We start from the raw sequence: 24231 nt of genomic DNA, 5'->3' as shown, positions 1-24231 counted from the left end.
GCACATGGGTCTATATTTTTCTAACAAATGCATGGAGGGATTATTTGGTTTTGTAGATGCAGGTTATCTATCTGATCCACACAATGGTCATTCACAAACGGGATATGCATTTATGTGTGGTGGTGCATCTATTTCATGGCATTCTATGAAGCAAACTATAGCAGCAACTTCATCTAACCATGCAGACATATCATATTCGCAAAGTATGCAATTTACTTTTAGAAAAGGAAGTGCCAATGGTTATACATGAAGACAATGCAACTTGCATAACTCAATTAAAAAATGGGTACATAAAAGGGGATAGAGTGAAACACATCTCGTCAAGTGATATTGCCATCAGGGGGAGTGAATATGTGTGTACTCGTTTTTCCTTGGCCTTAGTTTTTTTGACTGGGTTTTTTCTTGGCAAGGTTTTTAACGAGGCATATAATTCACATGTTAATGGACATCAGGGGGGGGGGGGGGGTTGTGAATATTAACGTGGATGTCCATAACCCCTATACCATCAAAGCTATAACCTTCTACTTCATTAATGGTGTAACTATCCTAGCATCAATTCTTATAACTCCATGTTACATGTATGGCTATATATATGAGAGCATATGTATTGGAAATAAGATAAGTGAAGAGAGAATCACACATTTCCTTCCTCTCTATTTGTTCTCCACTTTATTACATGTATATTCTTGATAATCAAACTAGTTATTATAATACAGAATTAACTTAATTATGCGAACTCAAATTATATAGGACGGATCGGAGTTGGTACTAGATGGGCCGTGCACTCGTGCTCGTGCATATATTACATCACCACAACACACATATCGGAAACACTGGGCGAATGGCCCGATCTCGAAAAAAATAAAACAACACACACATGAAAACACTAGGCGTCAACATTGGTGATTGGCCCTCGAAACTAGAACCGAGCATGGAGCACCCACGAGCCGACGCTAAGCAGCAGCACACCACCGACGACGACCGGCGCGTAGTTGAAGGTGTCCTTGGCGACGGGGTACGCAACGGGCAGGGAGAAGAGCACGGTGACGGTAGCCACACCCACGCGACGGCGACCAAGCTGACGAGGAGGCCGTACCTCCCGAGGTTGAACGGCCCTGGGACGAAGGACCTTCGGGCCGTGGTCACGCGGAAGACGATGGCAGACCGTAGGCGATGTACGTCCCGATCGTCGCCACCGACAGCATCGCCTGGAAGGCTGGAACGCCACCTGGCTCCCCAGTGACTGGTGATACACATATAGATAGGTCACGTTATGAGCTACTAGCTCCGTATTATGTATGTAGGTGCTTGGATTCGTCGAAGTTGCTGAGAGATGGTGAGGCGAGAGATGCACGCACCGTGAGAGCCATGGCAAATGCCACGGACACTGTTAGCCAGACGACGTTCAAGGGCACCTCGTGCTTGTTCACCTTGTACCATACGTTCGAGAATGGCACTGCTCCGTCCCTAGAGAAGGCATACCCCAACCTATACACACGTATGTACTCTTTCAGTTCTACACTATCATTTTTTTTAGAGAAAAAAAAGACGATTAAAGATGATGGGAAATAATCGGTAGCACGCACTGCACTGCACGTAATACCTTGAGTTGCTGGTGACGCAAGCAGAGCCGGAGAGGAAGGTGGTGACTGCGACGATCCCCAGGCACACGATGCCTCTGACGCCGCTGCCGAACCTCCTATGGAAGGCGTAGAACAGAGCCTGCGCGACGGCATATCCGCCGGCGTCGTTGCCGGGGTCCAGGAGGTAAGGGATGTCCGTCATCAGCGACGCCAAGGCCACCAGGTAAATCCATCCCATGACGCTGGACAGAGCAACGGAGGTGACCATTCCCATCGGACCACTCCAGTCCGCGTTCTTCGTCTCCTCCGTCTGCAGGCACACGTGCATGCAGTATTATGTACTCCCTCTCAAATTACAAGTCATTCTAAGAATTTTAAAGAGTCAAAAAGCTTAAATTTGACTAAATTTATATGATAAAACAATAACATTTAGAATGTCAACTAAGTAGTATTGGACTCTTCGTTAATTATATTTTCATAGTATACCTATTAAATATCACAAATCTTTATAATGTTCTTTGTAATTTTGGTCAAACTTTAAATACTCTGATTTTGTTGAGAATTGAGATACCATCTGCGAGGAGGTGATGGCTCGTCTCGCTCCTGGCGACACGAGCGACCCGGGCGTCCGGAACCCCCCGGCCGCCGCCACAGCCCACCCCACCGCCGCCGCTGCAAACCCCGCCGCTCCCGCTCCCAAGCCGCCCCCCTGCCCTGCAACCTTCCGGCGCTGCCCTCTCGCCCGTCGACGTCCTCGCGGTTCACCTCCGGCTCCGCCCCCCCCCGGGAGCTGAGTACCGGGCCTGGTGTCCTCTTCGAGCATCTCCTCCTCTCCGACTTCTACTGCACCGCGGTCCCAGGTGCTGTCGTCCCTTCCCACTCCCCTCCAGCCTTGATCTGGATCACGCCACCTTTCCGCTCACCTAGGTTCAACGTTCCGTACATCTCCAACCTGCTCACTTACTTGCTAACTGCGTCCCCCGCTAGAATCCGTGCTCGTAAGGTTGGGTCGTTTACTTTCTCAGCTCAGCTCAGCTCGCTAATTCGAATGTGGCAAAGTTTGTCCTCGCCCATGGCTGCCTACGCCTCAACGGCTTGGTGTTCAAACTCCATTCCTCCTCGGAGCTTGCTGCCGCGGAAGCTGCTGCCATCGTTGACGAGGTCCACAGGCCAGAGCTGGAAGAGGATTTTACCACAACAACCTAGAGTTACTGCTCTGCCAATTGGCTGCCTGCTCACGGCTCAAGACACTGGAGATATTCATTTCCCCAGTCTGCAAAGTACTGTTGATGCTGGAAAGGAGATCCTTCTAGATTCGGCCGGAGCTGCCACTAAGGATACATTCGAATTATTCGTATTTGTATCCGCTTAAAACGTAAATATGAATATCGTATCCGTATTCGAATTTAATATGGATGTCATATGGATGCATCCGAATTCGATTTTAAGAACTTTTCTCTATCCGATTCCATATTCGTATTCGAAGAATATCCGATCACATCCGTATCCGTCCGTATCCACAAAGAAAAAATGACTAGTGAGACAATCTTAAACTTATTTTTATACCTATTACTTAATGATGTACACTATTTAAATTATTTAGAAAGCTAGATAACTAATAATATATTTATTAAAATTAGTAATGATATAAAAATTAACTTTAACTATTTAATATATTTATTTCATGATTAAAATTATTTAATACGAGTCAAATTAATTATTTATTTAATGATAAAATCTTTTTTATATATCTTAATTATTAAGTATTTAAATATTTATTTATTTTATATTTAATATTAGTATTATATAATTAATATAAAAGCTATGCATAGATAATTATATTCTTTTTTTATTAGCTATCTCTTAATCTTTTACTCCCTACTTGTATAATGATTTTGATCTACTATAAAATTGTTAACAAAATAAACCGATACTCATGATAGCTCTATGTTTCAAATCGAGAAGGTATCCGGATTCGTATCCGGATTCGAACTATCCGTTTTATATTCGTATCCGATGAGATCCGCATTCGTATTCGTATCCGGATTAAAATGTGGTAAAATGTGACATCCGGATCCGATTTTATCCGTATCCAATCCGAATCCATCCTTAGCTGCCACCCATCCCCCCACCCTCCCCCGACCCCACCCCGCCCGCCTACTGCCATGTGTCCATGCAAGGTCGGCGTGATGCCGCACCCGCCCTGCGCCCAAGCGGACGTCGCGTCTCCATTTACTACCCCCAGCGACCTCCCTCAAAACCCTACCTCTCGGCGCTGCTCTCCCCATCCACCACCAAGCCGCCACCCCACACCGCCTCCCTCCGCTTTCCCTTTCCACCGGCAGCTTTCGCTGTCTGGCCCCAAACCACCGCGTTCGCGACTGCCGGGACCCCGTTCGTTGCCGGCGCTGCCGAGGCAGCGGTCATCGCAGCTACTCGTGCACCATGCCGCTCGTGAGGGAGCAAACCCCCCACCCCGCCCGCCGACCCACCATCCCAGTCCCCGCCACCCACATCCCTGTTGCTCCGGTCCCCTTCACCCGCCCCGCCACAAACCCACCGCCAGCGCCTCGCGTTCCGCCACCCCACCCCCGTGCAGCTTCCACCTTTCACCACTGCTTTTGATCCCCTGCACATGCTTGCTTCCTCCAGCACTGAGCCACCCTCCTTGGAGCGCTCCCGCTCCTCCTCGCTAGAGTCTCTCCATCTGGATTCCATGTTCCACGAGCTTAGCCCGCGTGGCAGGGGCATCTTGGGTGCTGCTCCGGCCCCGCAGCCGCGGCCGACGCCCCCGCATGCGCTCGACATCTGCGCCGTGGGCAGCAGATCCGGGGCAAACTCCCCCCGGGACGCCTCCTCGGGGCACGTGCGGCTCGTCTCCTAGGGAAGCCGCTCCCCGCCGCCGCCTGCATCGCCGGTCCGAGTGCCGGCTGCTGCTCCTGCCCCCATGGAAGATGCTGCTCAGCAGGCCGTCCCGCCTGTTGGTGATCGAGAAGAGGATCAGTACGTGGAGTACAACAGCGAGGGGGAGTCCGGCTCAATCGGCCCTGCGAGTTTCCCTGGGGCCGACTTCAAGGAAATCTGGCTCCCAAATGGTGACTGGGCTGAAGCTTTGCGCCTTGTGTATGTCTTCCTGCCCCCGTTTGCTGCTGTCAACGCCGCCCCTTTCATTCTGGAAGCGATACACTCGATTGCGCCAATGACTTTGTTTGAGATGCTACCTTCCTCCCGTGGGGTCATGATGCTGCGCTTTTCCTCCCACGAGGACCGTGAGTTTGTCGCCGACATGCAGCCCATCTTCCATGAGGGAGCTCAAGTGAAGTTGGAACGTTGTGAGGAATCCACCAACCGGTTCTACAGGAAGTTTGAATGGGTTGCCCTACTGTCAGTCAAGGAGTTCCCACCGGAGCACTGGTTTGAGATCCCAATCAAGAAGGCTTTCTGTTGCTTTGGCAGAGTGGCAGAGATTGATCCCAAGAACCTCAACCGTTTTGACTACTCCGCCCTGCGTTTGCTGATCGAGCTGGAACAACGCTCGGACATCTCTGGTGATGTCTGGGTACATGCAGATGATGGCAATGGCAGCATTGTGAACGTGACTAGGCTCGGGGTCTGGTCACGTGCTGAGCAACTGGACGACAATGGCGAGTTCATTCCCTTCTTCCCGCAGCCGCCTTCACCGCACAGCCTGCCGCCACCAGCTCCAGGCGCCATGCCACCCCCGGTCTTTGGGCCTGCCCCACCTCCAGCACCGCCAGCAAACCAGCCACCACAACCCCATGCACCGCTGCACCCCGCTGCCTTCCTCGGTGCCACCATCCTCTGCCACGGCTTTGTTAACGCCTACCCGCTGCCCCGCCTTCCTGCTTTCCCGCTGGTGATCACTGCTACTACTACCGCGCCACCTCGCCAGCCTCGCACCTTTTACCCATCCATCCCGCTCCTCGCTTGGCATCCGGCTCCACTGCCTGACACACCCCCTCCACCACCACCTACCCCTGTCTCCTCCCCTGAGCACCCTTCTCCCGTGAAGGAGCGCCTGCCCACGCGTGGCCGCCGCATGCCAAGCCGCCGCGCTCTGCCGCGCCGCGAGCCCAGTTCACGCTTGGCCGCTAAGGAAAAGCCTACCTTCATCACCATGGCATCGAAGGCAACTCAACTCAAGACACTCAAGAACACACTGTCCTCCTGTTCCCATGACCTGCAAGGTCAAGTTGCCAAGCACGGGCTCCTGCGCAAGAAGAAGAAACCCCTGGGCGGCACTGATCTCCACAAGTTCGCCGCAGCCGCAGGCATTGGGCCGGCGGCGTCTGCGCAGCTAGACCTGGTGCTACAATCCAAGGAATGAAGCCTGATCTCTCGCCGTGGACGCGAACTGCTTTGCCACATTTTGTTAGCAGTAGCGCCAACGTCAGTCTCCTTGGTGTTTTAGTTCTAGCTATGTCACTCGTGTTGTTGTTAACTGATCTCAATCTTGTTTGTGTCGTTGTTGTCCTAGCTCTTGGGGGAGTCTTCGTGCTCGCCCCTTCTTCCTGGGTTAATGTTAGCTTCGCCACACTGTGCCTTGGATGGAAGGTGCTTTGTGTGGTGATTTGCTGTAGCTCGGTGCTTGTCCTATTGGAATGAATCAAAACGGTCGTGTGTTTCACTTGCTCTCCTGGAATGTGCGTGGGCTTGGGGATTCTTTAAAATGCGATGTTGTTAAGGATGCGTTAACCTCTGCACACCCCACAATCATCTACTTGCAAGAGACCAACCTCTCTTCCACCACAAACCAGAAAGCTCGCTCCTTTTTACCGCCCAACTTTAGAGATTTCCAGTGTGTTGATGCCAGTGGCTCCAGAGGTGGCATACTAACTGCGTGGGATGCACGCTCCCTCTCCCTTGAGGGCTTCATTACCCGCAAGCACACATTAACAACGGTCCTCTCCTCTACCGTCACTAACATTCTCTTCTCTGTCACGAATGTTTATGCCCCTCTGACCACCGGGACTCGGTTCCCTTTCTTAAGGACTTAACTGAGCTTGCGCCACTTGTGTCTAGCCCTTGGCTTCTCACTGGGGACTTTAATCTTATACGCTCTCAGGACAACAAAAACAATGATCGCTTTGATGCCTCTCTTGCTGCGCTCTTCAACGATACTATCCACACTCTCCAGCTCATGGAGCTCCCTCTTCTCGATCGGATGTTTACTTGGTCTAAAAAACGTGACACCCCAACGCTCGCCCGTCTAGATCGTGTTCTCCTTAACGCCACTATGAGCACTACCTTCCCCAACACTACTCTTACCTCTCTCACACGCCCCACCTCTGACCACACCCCTCTAGTTGTCACCATCTCCACCACGGTTCCAAAACCAAATATTTTCCGCTTCGAGAACTTGTGGCTCATACACAATGATTTCCTCCCTTCCATCCTCCCCGCCTGGTGTGCTGCTCCTGGTACAACGGACGCGGCAGGTGATCTTGCGAGTTCGTTGAAGGCGTCGAGAGGTGCAGCAAAGGTATGGTCCAGGGTAAGGCGGGCACCCCCTTTTCTCACACAAAACTGCAAATTCATTATCGCTTTTTTCGACTTGCAAGAAGAAACTCGTGTTCTGTCCGCAGGTGAACTTTTCTTGAGGCAAGCTTGTACTGATCGACTGCATGTGGCAATTCGAGAGAGGGCAGCGTACTGGAAGCAAAGAGGAAAATTCAGGGCAATACGGGAGGCTGATGCAAACACAGCCTTCCATCATGCTCACGCCACTGCTCGACTCCGGAGGAACCAAATCAAAACTCTGGTCATTGATGGCACTGAGCAGCACACAATGCTAAAGCAGATGCCCTCACTGCGTATTTCTCCTCCATCCTCGGCACCTCTACTGCAACAACCTGGGGCTTTGACATGAACATCATCTACAACAACTCCCCTGTGGTGGACCTTGCACACCTGGCTGCACCCTTCACCTGCCTGGAAGCTAAACATGCAATCCAGCAGATGAACCGGAACAGTGTGGCAGGCCCTGATGGATTTGGTCCCGGTTTCTATGCTGCTGCCTGGGACATTGTTGCCCCAAAGGTCATGAATTTTGTTCACGCCTTTGCTGAAGGCCGGGTGGACCTCGACCGTGTCAACCGTGCATACATTGTGCTGCTGCCCAAGAAACCAGGAGCTGTGATGCCCGGGGACTACAGGCCGATCTGCCTGCAAAATTGCTCCTTGAAGATCATAGCAAAAATGCTCACTACCAGGCTGCAACAAGAAATCCCAAAACTCATTGATCTTGACCAGACCGGCTTCATCAAAGGGAGGTCCATCTCTGAGAACTTCATATATGCCATGGAAATCGTGCAATGCTGTCACAAGAGGAAACTGCCCACTCTTGTCCTCAAGCTTGACTTTGCAAAGGCTTTCGACTCTGTGAACTGGGACAGTCTACTCCACATCTTGGCTAGCCGAGGCTTCCCCATGTTATGGTGCTCCTGGATCCAGCACATCCTCAACACTTCCAAGTCTGTCGTCCTCCTCAATGGCTGTCCAGGACGCTGGTTCACCTGCAAGCAAAGGTTACGGCAAGGCGATCCACTTTCACCTTACCTGTTCCTACTAGTTGCTGACGTTCTCCAACAACTGATCCGCACTGATGGAGGAGTTCGCCACCCTGCCATGGACAACGCCAGTTGCCCGGTCTTACAGTACGCAGATGACACGCTGATTGTACTTAAGGCGGCTCCGGGAGATGTCATCAGGCTGAAAAATTTGCTCGATCAGTTTGCCACAGCAACAGGCCTCAGGATAAACTTTCACAAGAGTACGATTGTCCCAATGAATGTGGATGCTGCTGATCTGCCTGGCCTCCTCGACATCCTCGGCTGCTGCCAAGATAGTTTCCCTCAGACGTATCTCGGTATGCCGCTATCCAATGTCAAGCTCAACTTGAGCGCTTTCACCCCACTGATCGCTCGAGTGGACAAATACCTCAGTGGCTGGCTGGCGTCCTTGTTGAACGCCATGGGCCGCACAGTCCTGGTAAATGACGTCTTGGACAGCTCACTAATTTATATCCTCTCTGCCATGATGCTACCACAAGGCACAATTGAGGAGCTGGACAAACGCTGCCGCGCCTTCCTCTGGTCTGGTGAGTCGTCAACAAGTGGTGCTCAGTGTCTGGTAGCATGGGAGCGAGCCTGCCTCCCAAAGGAACATGGTGGCCTCAGCGTCAAGGACTTGAAAACCTTCAACCAATGCCTCCTGCTCAAGCTTTTGCATCGGCTACACCACCCAGGTGACTCAGCATGGGCAAAGTGGGTGAAAAATCAGATTACAGTTGCCTCGCTTGCTGGTAACATTGAAGGTGCACACTGGGACAGTTTGAAAGAATTGCTGCCAGCATACAGGGCCATCACAACAACACAAGTTGGAAATGGCATTTCCACATCCTTTTGGTTTGACAATTGGCTGCAGGCTGGGCAGCTTGCTCAGACCTTCCTAGCGCTACACAGCCATGCCACCTGTGCAATTGCCTCGGTCGCGGATGTCCTAGCTCAACCCATACGAGCCCACTTTGTTACGCGCCTGTCACGTGCTGCTGCTGCAGAACTAGCAGCGCTTGAGGAGCTGCTCGATGATGTACACCTCTCGGCCGATCCGGACAATCGTCTCTGCCCTCTAGCTGCCAAGGATAACATCTCAAAGCTGGACCTGTCTACGCCACAGCGATGCATGCCCATGCTGACGCTGACCGCCCCTTCTACAAGTTCGTCTGGATCAACCACGCACCACCCAGAGTTTGTTTTTTTGCCTGGCTGCTCGTCCAAGGGAAGATCCAGTGCAAGACCAATCTGCTGCTCGAAAACATTGTCGACGATGCAGAATGTGAGCTATGCCACATGGATGTCGAGTCCCCTGACCACCTGATTCTCCACTGCCCTACTGCCACACAATTCTGGACGGTCCTGGGGATCACTATCCCCCCTACTGCTTCGGTCTCCTGTATGTGGGAGCTGCCACGGCCAGATCACATCCCGGCGCCTTCCTACCACACCTTCCTGTTGCTGTGTGCCTGGCAGCTGTGGATGCACCGACACGACGTCGTCTTCAGAAACATGGAACCATCCCTCCTCCGACTGATGCTCGCCTGCAAGGAGGATGCACGCCTGTGGCGTTGCCGTCTGCCACATGCCCTCCAAGGAATCACAGAGGCCTGGTGTCAAGTTTTTTTTAAAATATGTAGTCCCTCACCTCTCCCCGAAAAACTTTGTAATCCTGCTGAAACTATGGTTTTTATGAGCTCCCAAAAGTTCCTTGAAATATAACATGGTGGGGATCCTCTCCCCCGTTTCCATAAAAAAATACTCTGATTTTTTTGGAATGACTTATAATTTGGAATGAAGAGAGTACTATATATATATATATATATATATATATATATATATATATATATATATATATATATATATATAATGATCATCCCAACTAATACATATTTTGTGTTAGATTGGACGAGAGTATGTATACGTGGTTGTACTTGCATTGTTATTAGTACTACGGTATAGTATATCATGTGTGCTGATGCGTCATAGCCGATGAGCGAGAACTGGCTCATCAGCAGCCCCAAGGCAAGAATGTAAACCTTGCTGTGGATACCCATGCCATTTTCCGTGTTCAAATGTGTGAAGATAAACTCCGCGCTCGCCCTCTCCGTCGCAACAGCTGGAATGATGATCACCAGAGCAAATGTACCTACATATAATATATGTTTTTTTATCACCTACACCGTTACATGTATTAGTGAATTTGCTACATATTTATATTTGTTTAATTAGAAGAGTGGTATATTTATATACTTCTTCCATTCCAAATTATAAGTCATTCCAAAAAATTTTGAGAGTCAAAGCATCTCAAGTTTGACCAAATTTAGAGATAATTACAAAGATTTGTTACATCAAATAGGTATAATAAGAAAATATAATTAACAAAAAAATCCAAAAAACTTAGTTGTCATCCTAATAATTTTTTTTTCGAAAGCGTGCCTTAACATTATCACGTGTTTCATTAAGTAGAAAATTAGAAATTTTACACGCCCCAAGTAGCAGAATGACGAGGAGCCATCCGCAGCTTGGGTAAAAACACTACACAAATCACCGGCTAGTGGTGGCCACTGAAGGATGTACTAAGAAAAGAAAAAATGTCGCGACAAAGACGGGAGAGCCCAAAGTGCTACCTGTGACTCACGGCGTCAGCTCGCTGACCGCGTTCCGATGCTTTCCTGGCAAGAGTAACGCATCTCGCTATAGCCCGCGCATCGCTTCCCACCTGGTATGGGATACGGGCTCGGCGAATGCCTCGTGGAACCAGGGGCGGAACCAGGATTTAATCATTGGGGGGCCAAACAGTGATTGGAGGCCAACAGTCTTGCCGCAGGCTGCCGCTGAGGTAAATTACACTTTTAATAATGGTGATATAATGGTGCTACGGGATCATTAGGGGGGCCAGGCCCCTGCCCGCCCCCCGTGTCTCCGCCCCTGCGTGGAACTTGGCAGCGATCGTGTCGTCCGGAGTGTCGACGACAGTGTCCGGCTTGCCCTCCCACATGTTCACCAGCACACATTTAGCTTGCTTTTCTAGGTTGGGGTCACGGAAAGGAGCTTTGGCCGCGAGCCTGTCACTGCGACGAGGGACTAGGCTAGCGGGCTCCTGACGCATGCCGCGTCGGTGCGGAGGCATGTGCAGGAGACTTTCTTCTAGTGGCAGCCGAAGCGAGTTGATGAAGAGTGCCCCGACGTCGATGTTGTCAAAGGCCGGTATCACGGCTTCAACGGGGGGATCCACACCAACCGCTCTCGATGCCTCAGCATTCGCGAAGTCGAGCTCAACCATCCTTGGCGGCGAACGGTTGTCCGCCGCTACCGCAGAGACAATGGAGGGATGCGCAGCATCGAAGCCGAGCTCAACCATCCACGGCGGCGAGCAGGTGTCCGCCAGCGCTGCCTGGGCCTCCAGAAAGGCAACTGTTGAAGTAGACGGGGGAGCACTAGTTGGCCGCCCTACGAGGAGGGACGCAGCGAGTTCATCGAGCAACGGATCGACCCATACGTCGGATCAGGAGAAGTGGCATCGTTGTCGGCAATGGTGATCTCCCTCGACGGCCTGCACCGACGTCGACGTCGATGACGCCGCGTGGCTTTTGAGCCACCTGGTGGCACGTGCGGGCAACGCTGTGGACCACCACCTGCAGCCAATGACATCAAAAGTGCCGGACAGAGAATCTGTCCGACGATGATAGGTGGCGCTTGCTGCTCGAGGTGCGGTTCTGGCGCGCCAAGAGCACCGTGGCCCCTGTCGCCGTTGCCAATGCCATGGAGGTCAGGCCATGACAGAGATAACACACCCGGTTCGACGGAAGGCGTCGAGGCAGGAGACGATGTTTGCAGTTCCTTGCCCGTTGTTGCGTGCTGAGGTAGAAAAGGCAGCGGGACAAAGAGGTGCACTAGGTAGCTATGTGGTCGGCCGCCAGACAGTTGAAGCAGAGGCCGACGAGTGAAGGTGGCACAGGCCGCTGGCGACGAGGGTGAGGTGGTGCTTGGCGGCGCCCCCGCCGATGGCTTTGAACAAGAGTGAAACCATCGGCGTCTACAGGCACGGACGCTCAAGGAACGTGGTGTCGAGGTGTCAGAGGTCAACGAAGAAGGCCGTCAGGCGGCGACGCTTGATGGCGCTAGCCGAGCGGCTGGTGCACGGGCGCACGCTCGATTGGCTGTGGACCGAGCCGCCGTGCACGGGCACCCTAGCTCGGCAAACTATGTCTTTGCCGAGTGCCCGTGTCTTAGCTCTCGGCAAAGGCCGAGACACTCGGCAAATTTGGATTTTCCGGGAGGGGGGGGGGGCCCGCTGGAGGGCCGTCAGTGTCCCTGGTCCTGGCTCGAAGACGACGACGGCGTCACCTCTCCCTTGGGATGGCAACCGGACGTGAGGCAGAGATGGCCCCCTCGCATGGCGCCGTAGGCACGGGCGAGGTCGTCACCTCTACAGCTCGACGAGCGGCCTCAAGGTACGACAAACTGGGCAGTAGAGTGTACAGTCGGGATCGGGGGGTCGTCGGAATTCTCCATCCAACGTAGAGCCTTGGACCTGCCCGCGGACTGCTTGGCAGGGAAGAAGGGTGACGCAAGAGGGGACAGGAGGATGCCCGTGGAGACCACCCGCATCCAAGCGGTGCCCTTTGCGACTCCAGTGTCCCCGTGGAGGAGGCGACAACGCTCAACATCTGTGGCGACGGCGACGGGTTGTTATCGTCTTCATCATCATCGTTGTCCGAAGCATCTTCAACAATAACCAGTGATTCATCCCCCAGCGACATGTGGCGGGGTGAGGGCGCTTCAGGCCCGTATCTGGGCACGTGCAGGCCGTGCGACCGCACAGGGCCCCCGAATTCGAAGGGCCCCCAAAATATTAGGTATATATTAGATATAGTCATGCAAACACTTTAATTTAGTTGATTGTTTGACCCAATTTGTGGCAAAACATGGCCCAAATTGCTCCTAAAAGATAAATCGTCGTAGGCGTATCACTTCCCACTTTTTTTTACATGGGTGATGTTTGGGGTCACGTGTGTGATCTCAAGTGTACCTGTCACAGCACCCCAACCTCTTCAAGTTTTCGTGTTTTGGAGATAAAATCGGCCTAATAAACCAGACCCCTCAATGCTTTGTTGCTAGAACAAACTTTTTTTCGGAAAAAAATTTTTGTTGCCCAAACAATAACAATTGTTCCAGCAACAAAAAAAATTTCCGGAACAAAAAATAGTTATTGGGCCTTATGTGATGATTTAACTATCAGTCACACGTGTGACTTCTAACATTTGTGTTTTCACACAGCACATCGCGCTCGTGTGGCTTCTAACATTTGTGCTTTCACACAGCATATCGCGCTTGCCGACTGGTATCGCTTGGTATTCATGATCCTTCACTAGGTCACCAGGGCCCAGTCCATTGTTTCGCACAGGGCCCCCGAATTTGCCGGTACGGCCCTGGGGCGCTTGCGCCGGTGTAGATGCTAGTGGTGCCAGGACACCAACATCCATGGACGACGACGGCTGCGCGATGGACGCGCCAACACCGACGGCCCCATCGCCCGGCACAAGCGACGGCCGCGGAGACCTGAAGGCCACGGGCCCGGAGAGAGGAACTGACAGGGCATACGAGCATAGCGCGGAGCTACTCATGGCCGCCGACTGTGCCAGATCGACCTCCGCCGGCACCTCCTGTTCAACAGCATCATCCCCACCACCGACAACCGTGGATCCGGACGTCCAGGGGATGGAGGAGCGGGCCGGCCGTCGTCGTCGTGGATGGTGCGGCCGACGCCGGAGACGAAGCCACCAGCGGCCATGACGGGGATGCAGGAGGACGAGGGGCGGAGCCGCCCGTCGTGGTTGCGGCCGGGGCGGCCCGCATCGAAGACAGCCTCCAGCGGCGGCGCGGGGCAACGTTCTAGGATGGAGCGCCCCATGCGGCGGGCGCGAATCCCCCACGTGGGGCGCCGGCTTCGGAGCCGGACGGGCGCGTCTCGTGCGGCGGCGGCCCATCGCCAGAGGCCACAGCAGCGCCGGCGGAGATCCCCTAGGAAGCGGACGGCGGCGGGATCTGGGTGCCTTGGGTTAGGGTGGCGGCACGGTCAGAGGCACCATCCTCCGCGCGACTGAAGGTGATGAGGGTGGTGGAGGGGGAGGCAGAGAGAGAGAGGGGGTGGTGAGGGCGGGCCGGGAGGCGCTGGCGCCGGAGCGGCGGCCGGCGCCGCTAGAGGCAGTGGGGTGGGCGGCTTCACGGTCAGGGTGGGGAGGGGGGGCTTCATGCCCGCGTAATGATCGGGATTCGGGGGTCATCATAAATATTATTATCTTACGTATAAATTTGTTTAAATTTGAGATGGTTGGACTCTCTAAAATTATTGAAATGACTTACAATTTGAAATGGAGGGAGTACATACCTGCGGTATTCCAGAATGCTCCGAGATGGCCGAACCATGCGAGGTAGTGGATAGGGAGGCTGTTTCATTAAGCCGTGTATGACCAGGATGGCACCATAGATGGCCAGCACGACGTACTTGGATGCCATGTAGCCGCCGCCGTTGAGCCCTCCGGTGGCAAGCAGGACCATCACCTGCACAAGCTGCGCCAATGAGAAGTCCACGCTCGTCGTACCTGCCCACTGTGCGTTCATCAAGAATGTCAAGTGCTCTGGTCATCAGAAATGGACACGAGATTGGTTCTAGTTAAACTTTTGCCGATTGGGCGGCTAGTATATAATTAAAATAAAATGGAATACATATAATGTATTTCTTATTTTTTTAAGTAACCACGAACACCAACGGATTCAACGTTCACCCGTTCGATGAGAACCGCAAATCCAATTCCACACGCGCTCGTTAGCAAGCATCCGAGCGCTCGATTTCTGACTGCCGCAACTCGCGCTCCTATACGTGAATCCCATCGACGGCTTTTATTTTTATTCTCCTTTTCTACGAGTCCACGACGTGAGTACGTGACAGCGCTGTTGTGCTGTGCCTGTGCGGCGTGCCGGTAGCCGCAAGCTCGACGTGGCGACCCGGCCGGTCGCCAACATGCTTTCTATTTTATTTCTTTTTATTCAAAACCTTCTGTCTTAATATTTTTGCTTGTAATATTTTGTCAGAATCTTTTATCCAAACATTTATGCATAACTTATAAACCTAAATTTTGTTGTTGTACAACTTATACGAGTATAATATTTTTATCACTTATTTTATGCACATAAAGCTTTTTATTCACAATTTATGAACATAATTTTTGTTATTTATTATATAACTTTGTATACAATTTTTGTTGTATAACTTTTTTAAATGGTTTTGTTCACATATACAAAATAAGTTTGTGTTATATTTTTGTTTATAGTATTCTACATTTCATGATAAAAAGAGAAGGAGGACTTCGGTGTCCACGCACGTAGTGGTCACAGTGGACAGTGCGCTGCAGCACAAAATTAAAGGACTCAGGGCGAGCGTCCACGGAAGCCGGCTAGTTAGATTAGATTGATTATCTGATTTTAAAGGAAAACGACACAGATGGGGCGGGCAGCTGTCTGATCGATCGCCAGCAGCCGTCCTGACGCGCGCTCGCCAATTAGAAAGCCCCGATGAGAACACCGGCGGCTATATCTACTTTTTTTTTGCGAATTACTTTCTCAATCAAGAATGTCAACGGATTCTGTTACTTTCTCAATCACTTTTTTTTGTGAATTACTTTCTCAATCATGCACCATAGTTGACCATCTTAATGAAAACGTTGATGTAGTTCTATCAGTCATATCTTCAACCATACGCGTACCATTAATTAGATGAACATCAACGGACTTAGTGACTGAATACGGATGAGACATGCATGGAGTAATTTTCAAAGGAGATGAGAAATTGGTAGTTAAGTTGACTACTAACATACTCCCTCTGTCTTGAAATATAAGTCATTCTAGTATTTTACCAGATTCATTGAACATTCTCTAAATCTAGACATACATGGCGCAGCAGGTCGAGCAGATGCGTTGTTCCTCCGACTCCGAGCGGTGACGGGATGGCGATTCGAGCTGGCGCAAGCCAGCCTAGAAAACGGAGGGGAGGTCGGTTTTCTAGGGGCTTGGCTGCTATATCCCCGGTACGGTGGCTCCCCGAAGCCAGGCTAATGGGCTGGCCAAAGACAACCAAGCAGCCGATTCTTCGCCCAGTCTGGCCTGGTCGGAGTTTGCTCTGGCAACCAAACATGCCCATAGTGTGCATATATATACACTCCTACTAGTATAGTAGTCTTGAAAAACATGTATAATGGCCCAGTCGCTAAAAAAAATACAGTAGTTTTAGATGTACACAGAGTCAACACGAGGACTGGAAATTTGTGTCATTGGATTGGAAATCACGTTTGACTGAATCAAGGGGAACGTTGATGTTGATGCTTAGGGTGAGTCAGCACTTGTTTGATCTTTGCAGCTAATTACTACTTAGTTGCTAGCTAGAGGGAGCCATGCTAATAGGTTTTCACTAGCAGGACTAGCTAATAAAAGCATCTCCAGCAGTTTGTCATATTTTACTTGACATATCTTGTGTTTTGCCAACTTCTAAAAAAATATGCCAAATAAAAAAAAGCTTATCTCCAACAGTTTGGCATAATTCACTTGCCAAACCTAGATCTAACTTACATCAGGAACCCTGAGAGAGAAACAAAATTATATTTATGCCCTTCCAAAAACTTAAATCAGGAACCCTTCTCTGTTATTTATTTCTTTTTTTTCACCCTCCCACCTGACTAGAAACCACGATGCCAACCGTGCGCCGCGCGCGTATATTTGCGCACTGGAGGCTGGTTTTTCCCAAGTTGCCAAAAATTGCCAAGTCTTTTGTCAAACTGTTGGAGGAGTATTTTTAACGTTTTTGCCAAAAATCAAAGATGACAACTCGATTTGCCAAACTGCTGGAGATGCTCTAGCTGAGCCTCGCTTGAATCCATTTGCAAAGAAGGCCTGCCAAATTTGAATCCATTTGCAAAGTCGACCAACCAAATTTGAATCCATTTGAAAATTGCAAAGTTGTGGTGCTAAACCATCCACCACAAATTGTAAAGTCTTGAGCAGCAAAGAATCTATTGGAAGCAGAGGGGGATGTCAAGTGGGTAAAGCTGGGAGATGCAGGCTCCAGTTTTTCATGCTCATGCAACTATAAGACACAGAGGCAATTTGATTAAAGAAATTATAAATAGTGATGGGACAGCTGTTTCTAGCCACTGTGAAAAAGAGCAGGTTCTTTGGGAGGATTTCAAGGTGGGCTGAATTCAGTGACTTTTATGTTGATCCTAGATTTTCTTAGAGGCCAAGGATTTTTTTGGACCAGCTTGAAAGCCCTTCCACTCAAAAATAAATTGATGATATTATCAAGGCCTTGCCCAGTGACAAGTGTCCTGGGCCAAATGGGTTGAACAATGACTTCATCAATAAGTGCTGGCCTATTATCAAGCAGGATTTTCATAACATTTGTAGAGATTTCTTCAATAATAATATCTATCTAAGAACCATTAATTCCTCATTCATTACTCTCATTCTAAAAGTGGACAGTGCTTCTAGAGTTAATGATTTCAGGCCCATTTCTTTACTGAACTTGTCTGTGAAGCTAGTGACTAAACTTTTGGCCAACAGATTGCAGCTGGTCATCACCACTTTGGTGCATAAAAATCAGTATGGTTTTATCAGAGAAAGGACTATACAGAACTGCATTGCTTGGTCTTTTGAATACTTTCACTTATGTCACCACTCAAAGAAAGAAATTGTGATCATTAAGATTGATTTTGAAAAATCCTTTGATAAGATTCAGCATCAGGCCATCCTTACCATCATGGATTCCATGGGCTTTGGTCAGAAATGGTTAGAGTGGATGCAGTCCATTTTTTTCTTATGGGACCTCAGCTGTCTTGCTAAATAGTGTTCCAGGCAAAACCTTTCAATGTAGAAGGGGAGTTAGGCAAGGTGATCCTCTTTCTCCCTTGCTCTTTGCTTTGGCAGCAGACTTTCTTCAGTCAATGATAAACAAGGCTAAGTACATGGGGTTGTTGAACTTGCCCATCCCAACCATGTTCTTGTTGATGGTCCTTATACCCCATATATAACCTGAACTATTGCATAAATTGATACAAAATGAATTACAACGCATAGTTGTAGGATTTGATTCGAACTAGTTCCATGAGTTTTGGTGCTTTCACTTGTTTTATAGGATTTCTATTTTTTACAGAATAAAAGTATCTCAATTGATGATTTGGAGTGCACCATTGCAAAGAGCTCGTCAAGACAATCGAAACAGACATATCATTTGCTATGCTTGGAGCCCAGAATCAAAAAATATCAATTCCACATGATTAGAATCGAAAAGAGAGATCTAGAAGACACCAGAAGACGACTCGCCAAAGGTGGGACCCACATGTCAAGGTGGATGGCCGCCTGGCCATCCCCCCTCATGGCCACCTGACCATCTACAGAGGAGCCACGTGGCCTCAGTTGGCCACCTCCACTGACCTATGAGACCCCCGAGAGCATATCCAATCCATTGATTTAGGTTGGTTTGATCCAACGGCTGCGATTCATCCCTCAGGGCTATATAAGCAGAGGCAGACCACTCCCTGGAAACCCTAGCTCATTATCTCTCAAGTTAGATTGATTGCAGAGGTGTCCCAATGTAAGGATAACCTCTCTCTCAATATTAGAAGTAGATTAGATGTAGATTAGATCTAATTGAGAGCTAGAGAGAGTGGAGCTGCGCTCCGGTTCTGGAGAAGTCTTCAGAGTTTGGTATGTCTTTGTATCTTTACTCTACAAGACTTATGATTTAATATATTTATCTTCTCTATTTACTTTCATGTCTTCCATATTTATTTAGTATAGCTGTTATGTAATTGCATGGGATCTTTGCTCTTATTGAGTGCTTTAGTTATACTAGTTGACTAGAGTAGTAATCGATAGTTTAGGCATGGTGTCTAGACTATAGGTTACCTGAGGTTGCGCTCAATCCTCCGAATAGTTGTGGTAGCCCCAAAGGTTACAGCTCTGTCAGGCCTTTGTAATCCACCACGTTAGTGTACGGTTGATGTTTGTAGAGCTTTAGGCAGCCTTCCCCCCAACTAACCCTTCCCAGTCTTCCTCGAGAGTTGGAAAGGTACTGCTGCTCCAAAGTGCTTTTGTATGATTGCTATATCTATCCATGCTTTAGTTACCTTAGAACCAATGTAATAGAAAAGTGTTTAGGAACCTTGATCTCTTTTCCTCTTAATTAGCTAATCTACTAATTTATCATAGAGTTCTTTATTATGTGTTATTATTCATAATCTTTATTATAATTTATAGTTTTATTCATATCCTTTATTCATATATAAATAAATATCATTTACCACTTACCCCTCACTTTAGTTTAGTTGGTTTACTAAGTTAGTAGATACATGATTGTGAATTATCAATCTCTTTAACCAAAGCTTCCCTATGGATACGATACTCTAGAATACTCCTAGGTAAAAGCTACAATGGCATTCTGTGCGCATGCAGAACCCTTCATATTCTAATTACATTTAATAAATACCAACAGTTCTCCAGTGACTTCCCTGTGATTCAGTATGCAAATGATACACTTATTGTGGTTGAAGGTGACACTAGGCAGGTCTTCTTCCTCAAATGTCTCCTGAATAGTTTTTCTATGTCCACTAGGCTTAAGATCAATTTTAGCAAAACTATGATGGTTCCTAGTAATGTGTCTGATGAAAGGCTTTCTGTCTTGGCTACAACTTTTGGATGCTCTAGAGGATCTCTACCGTTTACTTGTCTGGGACTTCCTCTGTCCATTGAGAGACCTAAAATCTATGAGTTCATGCCCTTAGTGAGTAAATGTGAAAGAAGGCTGGGTGATTTATCTAGTTTTCTAAACCAAGCTGGGAGACTTCAGCTTGTCAATGCTATCTTCAGTGCTCTGTCTTCTTTTTACATGTGTTCTCTGATGTTGCCCAAGGGAGTAATCAAACAAATTGACAAGTTTAGAAAGCACTGCCTTTGGAGAGGTTCTGATATCAATGCAAAAATACCTCCAAGCAAAAATACCTCCAAAAGCTGCTTGGGAATTGGTATGTGTGCCAAAGGCTAAGGGAGGACTAGGTGTGATTGATATTGAGAAGCAAAATAAGGCTCTTATGATGAAATATCTGTATAAATTCTTCAATAAATTAGATATTTCTTGGGTTAATTTGGTGCGGGGGAAGCATTATAAAAATTAAAAGTTTCCAAGCCACATTAGGAAAGGTTCTTTTTGGTGGGGCAACAATCTAAATTTGTTGTTATAATTTAAAGATTTGGTTGTTCCTCATGTTACCTGTGGTGACTCTATTCTCTTCTTGCATGATAATTGGGATGGTCAGTCACTGGCCTCCCGGACCCAGAGCTTTTCTCTTACACTTCTAATAAGCTGATCATATTTCAGAAAGCTTTTAGCTTGGAGAGTTTCACCTCGCTGTTGCGGTTGCCTATTTCTCAAATAGCATGTGATCAGATGCAGGACATTGAGGCATTTCTAGGCCTCTTCAAGATGGCAGTGATACTTGGGGTTATAGCTGGGGTTCTGGAACGTTTGCGTCGAGCAAGGTTTATAAAGCAATGATTGGTCACTCGGTAATTCATCCAGCTTATAAATGGTTATGGAAGTCTTGCTGTCAGCCCAAGCACAAAGTGTTTATTTGGTTATTAGTTACGGATAGGCTGAGTACCAGAAACATTTTGAAAAGGAGGAATATGCAGCTTGATTCCTTTGATTGTGCTATTTGCAGCAGTTCTTCTGAAGAAACTCTAATACATCTGTTTGTTGATTGCCCGTTTGCAGCCATGTGTTGGGATATGATTGGAGTGCATTTCAGCTCTGGTGTTTCTTTCCCTGGTCTCATCTCTCAGGTCAAATTGCAGATCAATTCTCCTTTTTTTCATGGAAGCTGTTATTATTCTTTGTGGGACCATTTGGTGTGCTAGAAATGGACTCATTTTTAGGGGCAACCAAGATTTTTAGACTGCCAGAGGGCCTTTTACAAGGAATTATCTCTGCTAAAGCACAGGATTAAGCATGCTCGAAGTGCTCTCTATTCATCATGGATTAAAAATGTTTAGATTCCCAGCTGGGGCTTATTTTCTTTATCTCTTTTTGTTTCTTAAGTTTGTCAAGTGTACCTTTCCCATCCCTCCTCCCATGTTGTTTTGTATGATCTCTCTTTGTTTTTAATAAATCTCCTGTAGGGACTTCGGTCCCTCCAATTTCATAAAAAAAACCATCCACCAGAAGCTCCTGTACACGCAGGTGTGTTGCATAGGACCTTAGACTGTCTGCACTAGGTACTGGATGACTTCCGGTACCCGGTCCTCCCGTACGATTTGCCGTAAAAAAGCCCCGCAGCGGGGAACTGTAAATCATCTGCTGCGGCCGTCGGCACGCTATCTGTGGCGTGGTAGAGGAGCTACGCTACACGCGACGTGGGGCCCGACGCACTGCTTCTACCTTCGCACCTGTGCCGCCCGCCCGCCGCTTGGCGCGCCGCTCGCCCACCAACCGCCGACCGAAGAGCCGCCGCACGCCCGCCCGCCGATCTCGCCGCAACCGCTGCCGAAGCATCCCCACCACCCGTGTCGCCTCGCCCTGCGTCACACATCTCACACATCCCCAGTCGGCAGCACTCTGACGAGCTGCACCATAACGCCATGCCTGACGAGGCCATGTCCGGCAAGGGCCACGCTCACGACCGTCCTGGAGAGGAGAGCCGTGAAGGCCACGGCGAGCGGCGAGGCCGTGGCGGGTGCGCGCGTCCTTCCTGACGTGGCGAGCGGCGAGGCCGTGGCGGGTGTGCGCGTCCTTCCCGGCACGGGAGGCATGCCCGGCGGAGCAGCGGCGCGGCCTTGCTCGGCCCCGGCCTACGCTCCGGCGGCCGTGCATCCCCGCAAGGACAGTGAGCAGGAGAGAGGAGGGAGGAGAGGGAAGGGAGAGGGAGGCGGCGGGCGTGGAGGTGGCGGGAGATGCGAGGTGGGACCGTGGGAGGAGAGCGGCGGGTGGGAGAGAGAAAATGGGTGGGAAAGAGAAAATGGGGTTAGCATGACATGTGGGGTCCATAGGCTGGTAGTTGGAATAGAGAAATATATAGAGTATGGATGGATGCGGAAGAAATGTGTATAAAGGAAAGAATCTTGATGATTAGGATAGATAGAGAAATATATAGAGTACGACGAGTGCGGACAGCTTTATGTGGCCAATTGTGACACAGGCGGCAACAAGGGAGCCAACAGAGAGAAGATGTGTGTAGAGGTATAACTGGCGCACTTTATTTCAGCACTAAGAATATATGATGATGGTGATACTGATATTACTGATATATACAACCTTTGGAGTACACCTGGATAAATGGAGTAACTAGCCTCCCTACCTTGTATATAATCCTGAGCTACCTCGTTTGCACTTTTGTGACACTTTGAGACATTGAAATCATTGAACAATTTCATAAATTTTTAATTTTTGGTCTCTTCCATGATGAATTAACTTGAACTCAAATTATATATGACGGATCGAAGTTAGTACTAGATTGGATGTTTGCGATGAAGACATGAAGGACCTTCATATACAAATAGCTTGTACATGGGTGGTGCACTCGTGCTCGTGCATATATTACATCAACCACAACACACACATCAAAATACTAAAATCAATATCTGTAAACCATCATGGCTATTAAGAGCCAACTATGAATGAAATCCCAGTGGGGGATTCTCTCCGCTACCGTCGACATTGGTGATGGGCCCCCGAAACCAGAACCGAGCATGGAGCACCCACGACCCGACGCTGAGCAGCAGCACGCCGCCGACGATGACCGGCGCGTAGTTGAAGGTGTCCTCAGCGACGGGGTGCGCCACGGGCAGGGAGAAGAGCACGGTGACGGTGGCCACCCACGCGACGGCCACCCAGCCGACTAGGAGGCCGTACCTCCCAAGGTTGAATGGCCCCGGGACGAAGGACCTCCGGGCCGTGGTCACACGGAAGACGATGGGCAGACCGTAGTCGATGTACGGCCCGATCGTCGCCACCGACAGCATCGCCTGAAATGCCACCAGGCTCCCCAGTGATTGGTGATTGATAGAAGAGATGGACATCAGATCATGAGCTATGTAGCTGCTTGGATTGAAGTAGCTGAGAGATGGTGAGGGGATGCACGTACAGTGAGAGCCATGGCGAATGCCACGGACACGGAGAGCCAGACGACTTTCAAGGGCACCTCTTGCTTGTTCACCTTGTACCATACGTTCGAGAATCGCACTGCTCCGTCCCTGGACAAGGCATACCCTACCCTGTAACATCACCGGTCTTAATCACCTATAATTAAACTTAGTCATGGACATTAGTTAAACTTACGCGACCAAAACCATTAGCTAAGAATTTTTTTGTCCGACTGGACCAAAACTGGTGCCACCGGTTTTTCCGCGAGTCAGGGGCAGAGCACGCATCTTGGCGTGCCACGCGTCGCCGTCGGCGAGCTGCGCCGAGGATGCGCCATGTCACCTTATCCCCGCCTCACTTATCCCCTCCTGGCGCCGTGTTCCTTTCCCCTCCTCCTTATCTCTCTCCTCCCGTGCCCTAGCGAGCTGAGACGTCGTCGCCGCCGCTCCGGCCCTCTCCGACCGCCGGCGTCGCCTCACTTAACCTCTGCTTATGTAGTTGTTCATGTTTAGGCAATAGTGAACTTATACTTGTGTTGTTGCACTTTTTACTGCATCGTCCCTGCATTCATACATATGCATCATTGCACCTTATTTATGTACGCTAGATATACAACGTGTGGATGTGCAGCACGTGGTGTTGGGGCCGTACCACAAGACGGTGTTCGGTGGAGACCTCCAGAAGATGGAAGGATCTGCTAAAGCAACCGAAGACCCGACCCAAGGTCGGAAGGGCCCAAGGCCAAAAATAATATTAATACTAACTTAGTGTTACCCTCAGGCAAGCCCCGGTGCACATCCTATTATTACAAATTATGACACCTATATATGTCTCTATTATTTGTGCATTAGGTTTAGGAATTGTTTGGAACCCTAGTTGCATG

At 49.5% G+C, this 24231-nt stretch overlaps 1 protein-coding gene and 1 pseudogene across 1 annotated transcript; both read right to left on the bottom strand.

The window, feature by feature from the left end:
* Window positions 1–886: 886 nt before the first annotated feature.
* LOC120662617 lies at window positions 887–22079 on the bottom strand (annotated as a pseudogene).
* Window positions 22080–22733: 654 nt separating this feature from the next.
* LOC120660490 (amino-acid permease BAT1 homolog) lies at window positions 22734–23475 on the bottom strand. The gene is made up of 2 exons (XM_039939033.1): window positions 23350–23475; window positions 22734–23257 (listed from the first exon to the last, which is right to left on the bottom strand). Exons 1-2 carry the CDS (start codon window positions 23359–23361, stop codon window positions 22877–22879), a joined length of 393 nt encoding a protein of 130 aa, XP_039794967.1. The 5' UTR covers window positions 23362–23475; the 3' UTR covers window positions 22734–22876.
* Between the last annotated feature and the right edge of the window lie 756 nt (window positions 23476–24231).

This window comes from Panicum virgatum, chromosome 2N, assembly GCF_016808335.1.
Source record: "Panicum virgatum strain AP13 chromosome 2N, P.virgatum_v5, whole genome shotgun sequence".
NCBI classification, from domain to species: Eukaryota; Viridiplantae; Streptophyta; class Magnoliopsida; order Poales; family Poaceae; genus Panicum; species Panicum virgatum.
This window is presented reverse-complemented; position numbering and strand designations above follow the sequence as displayed.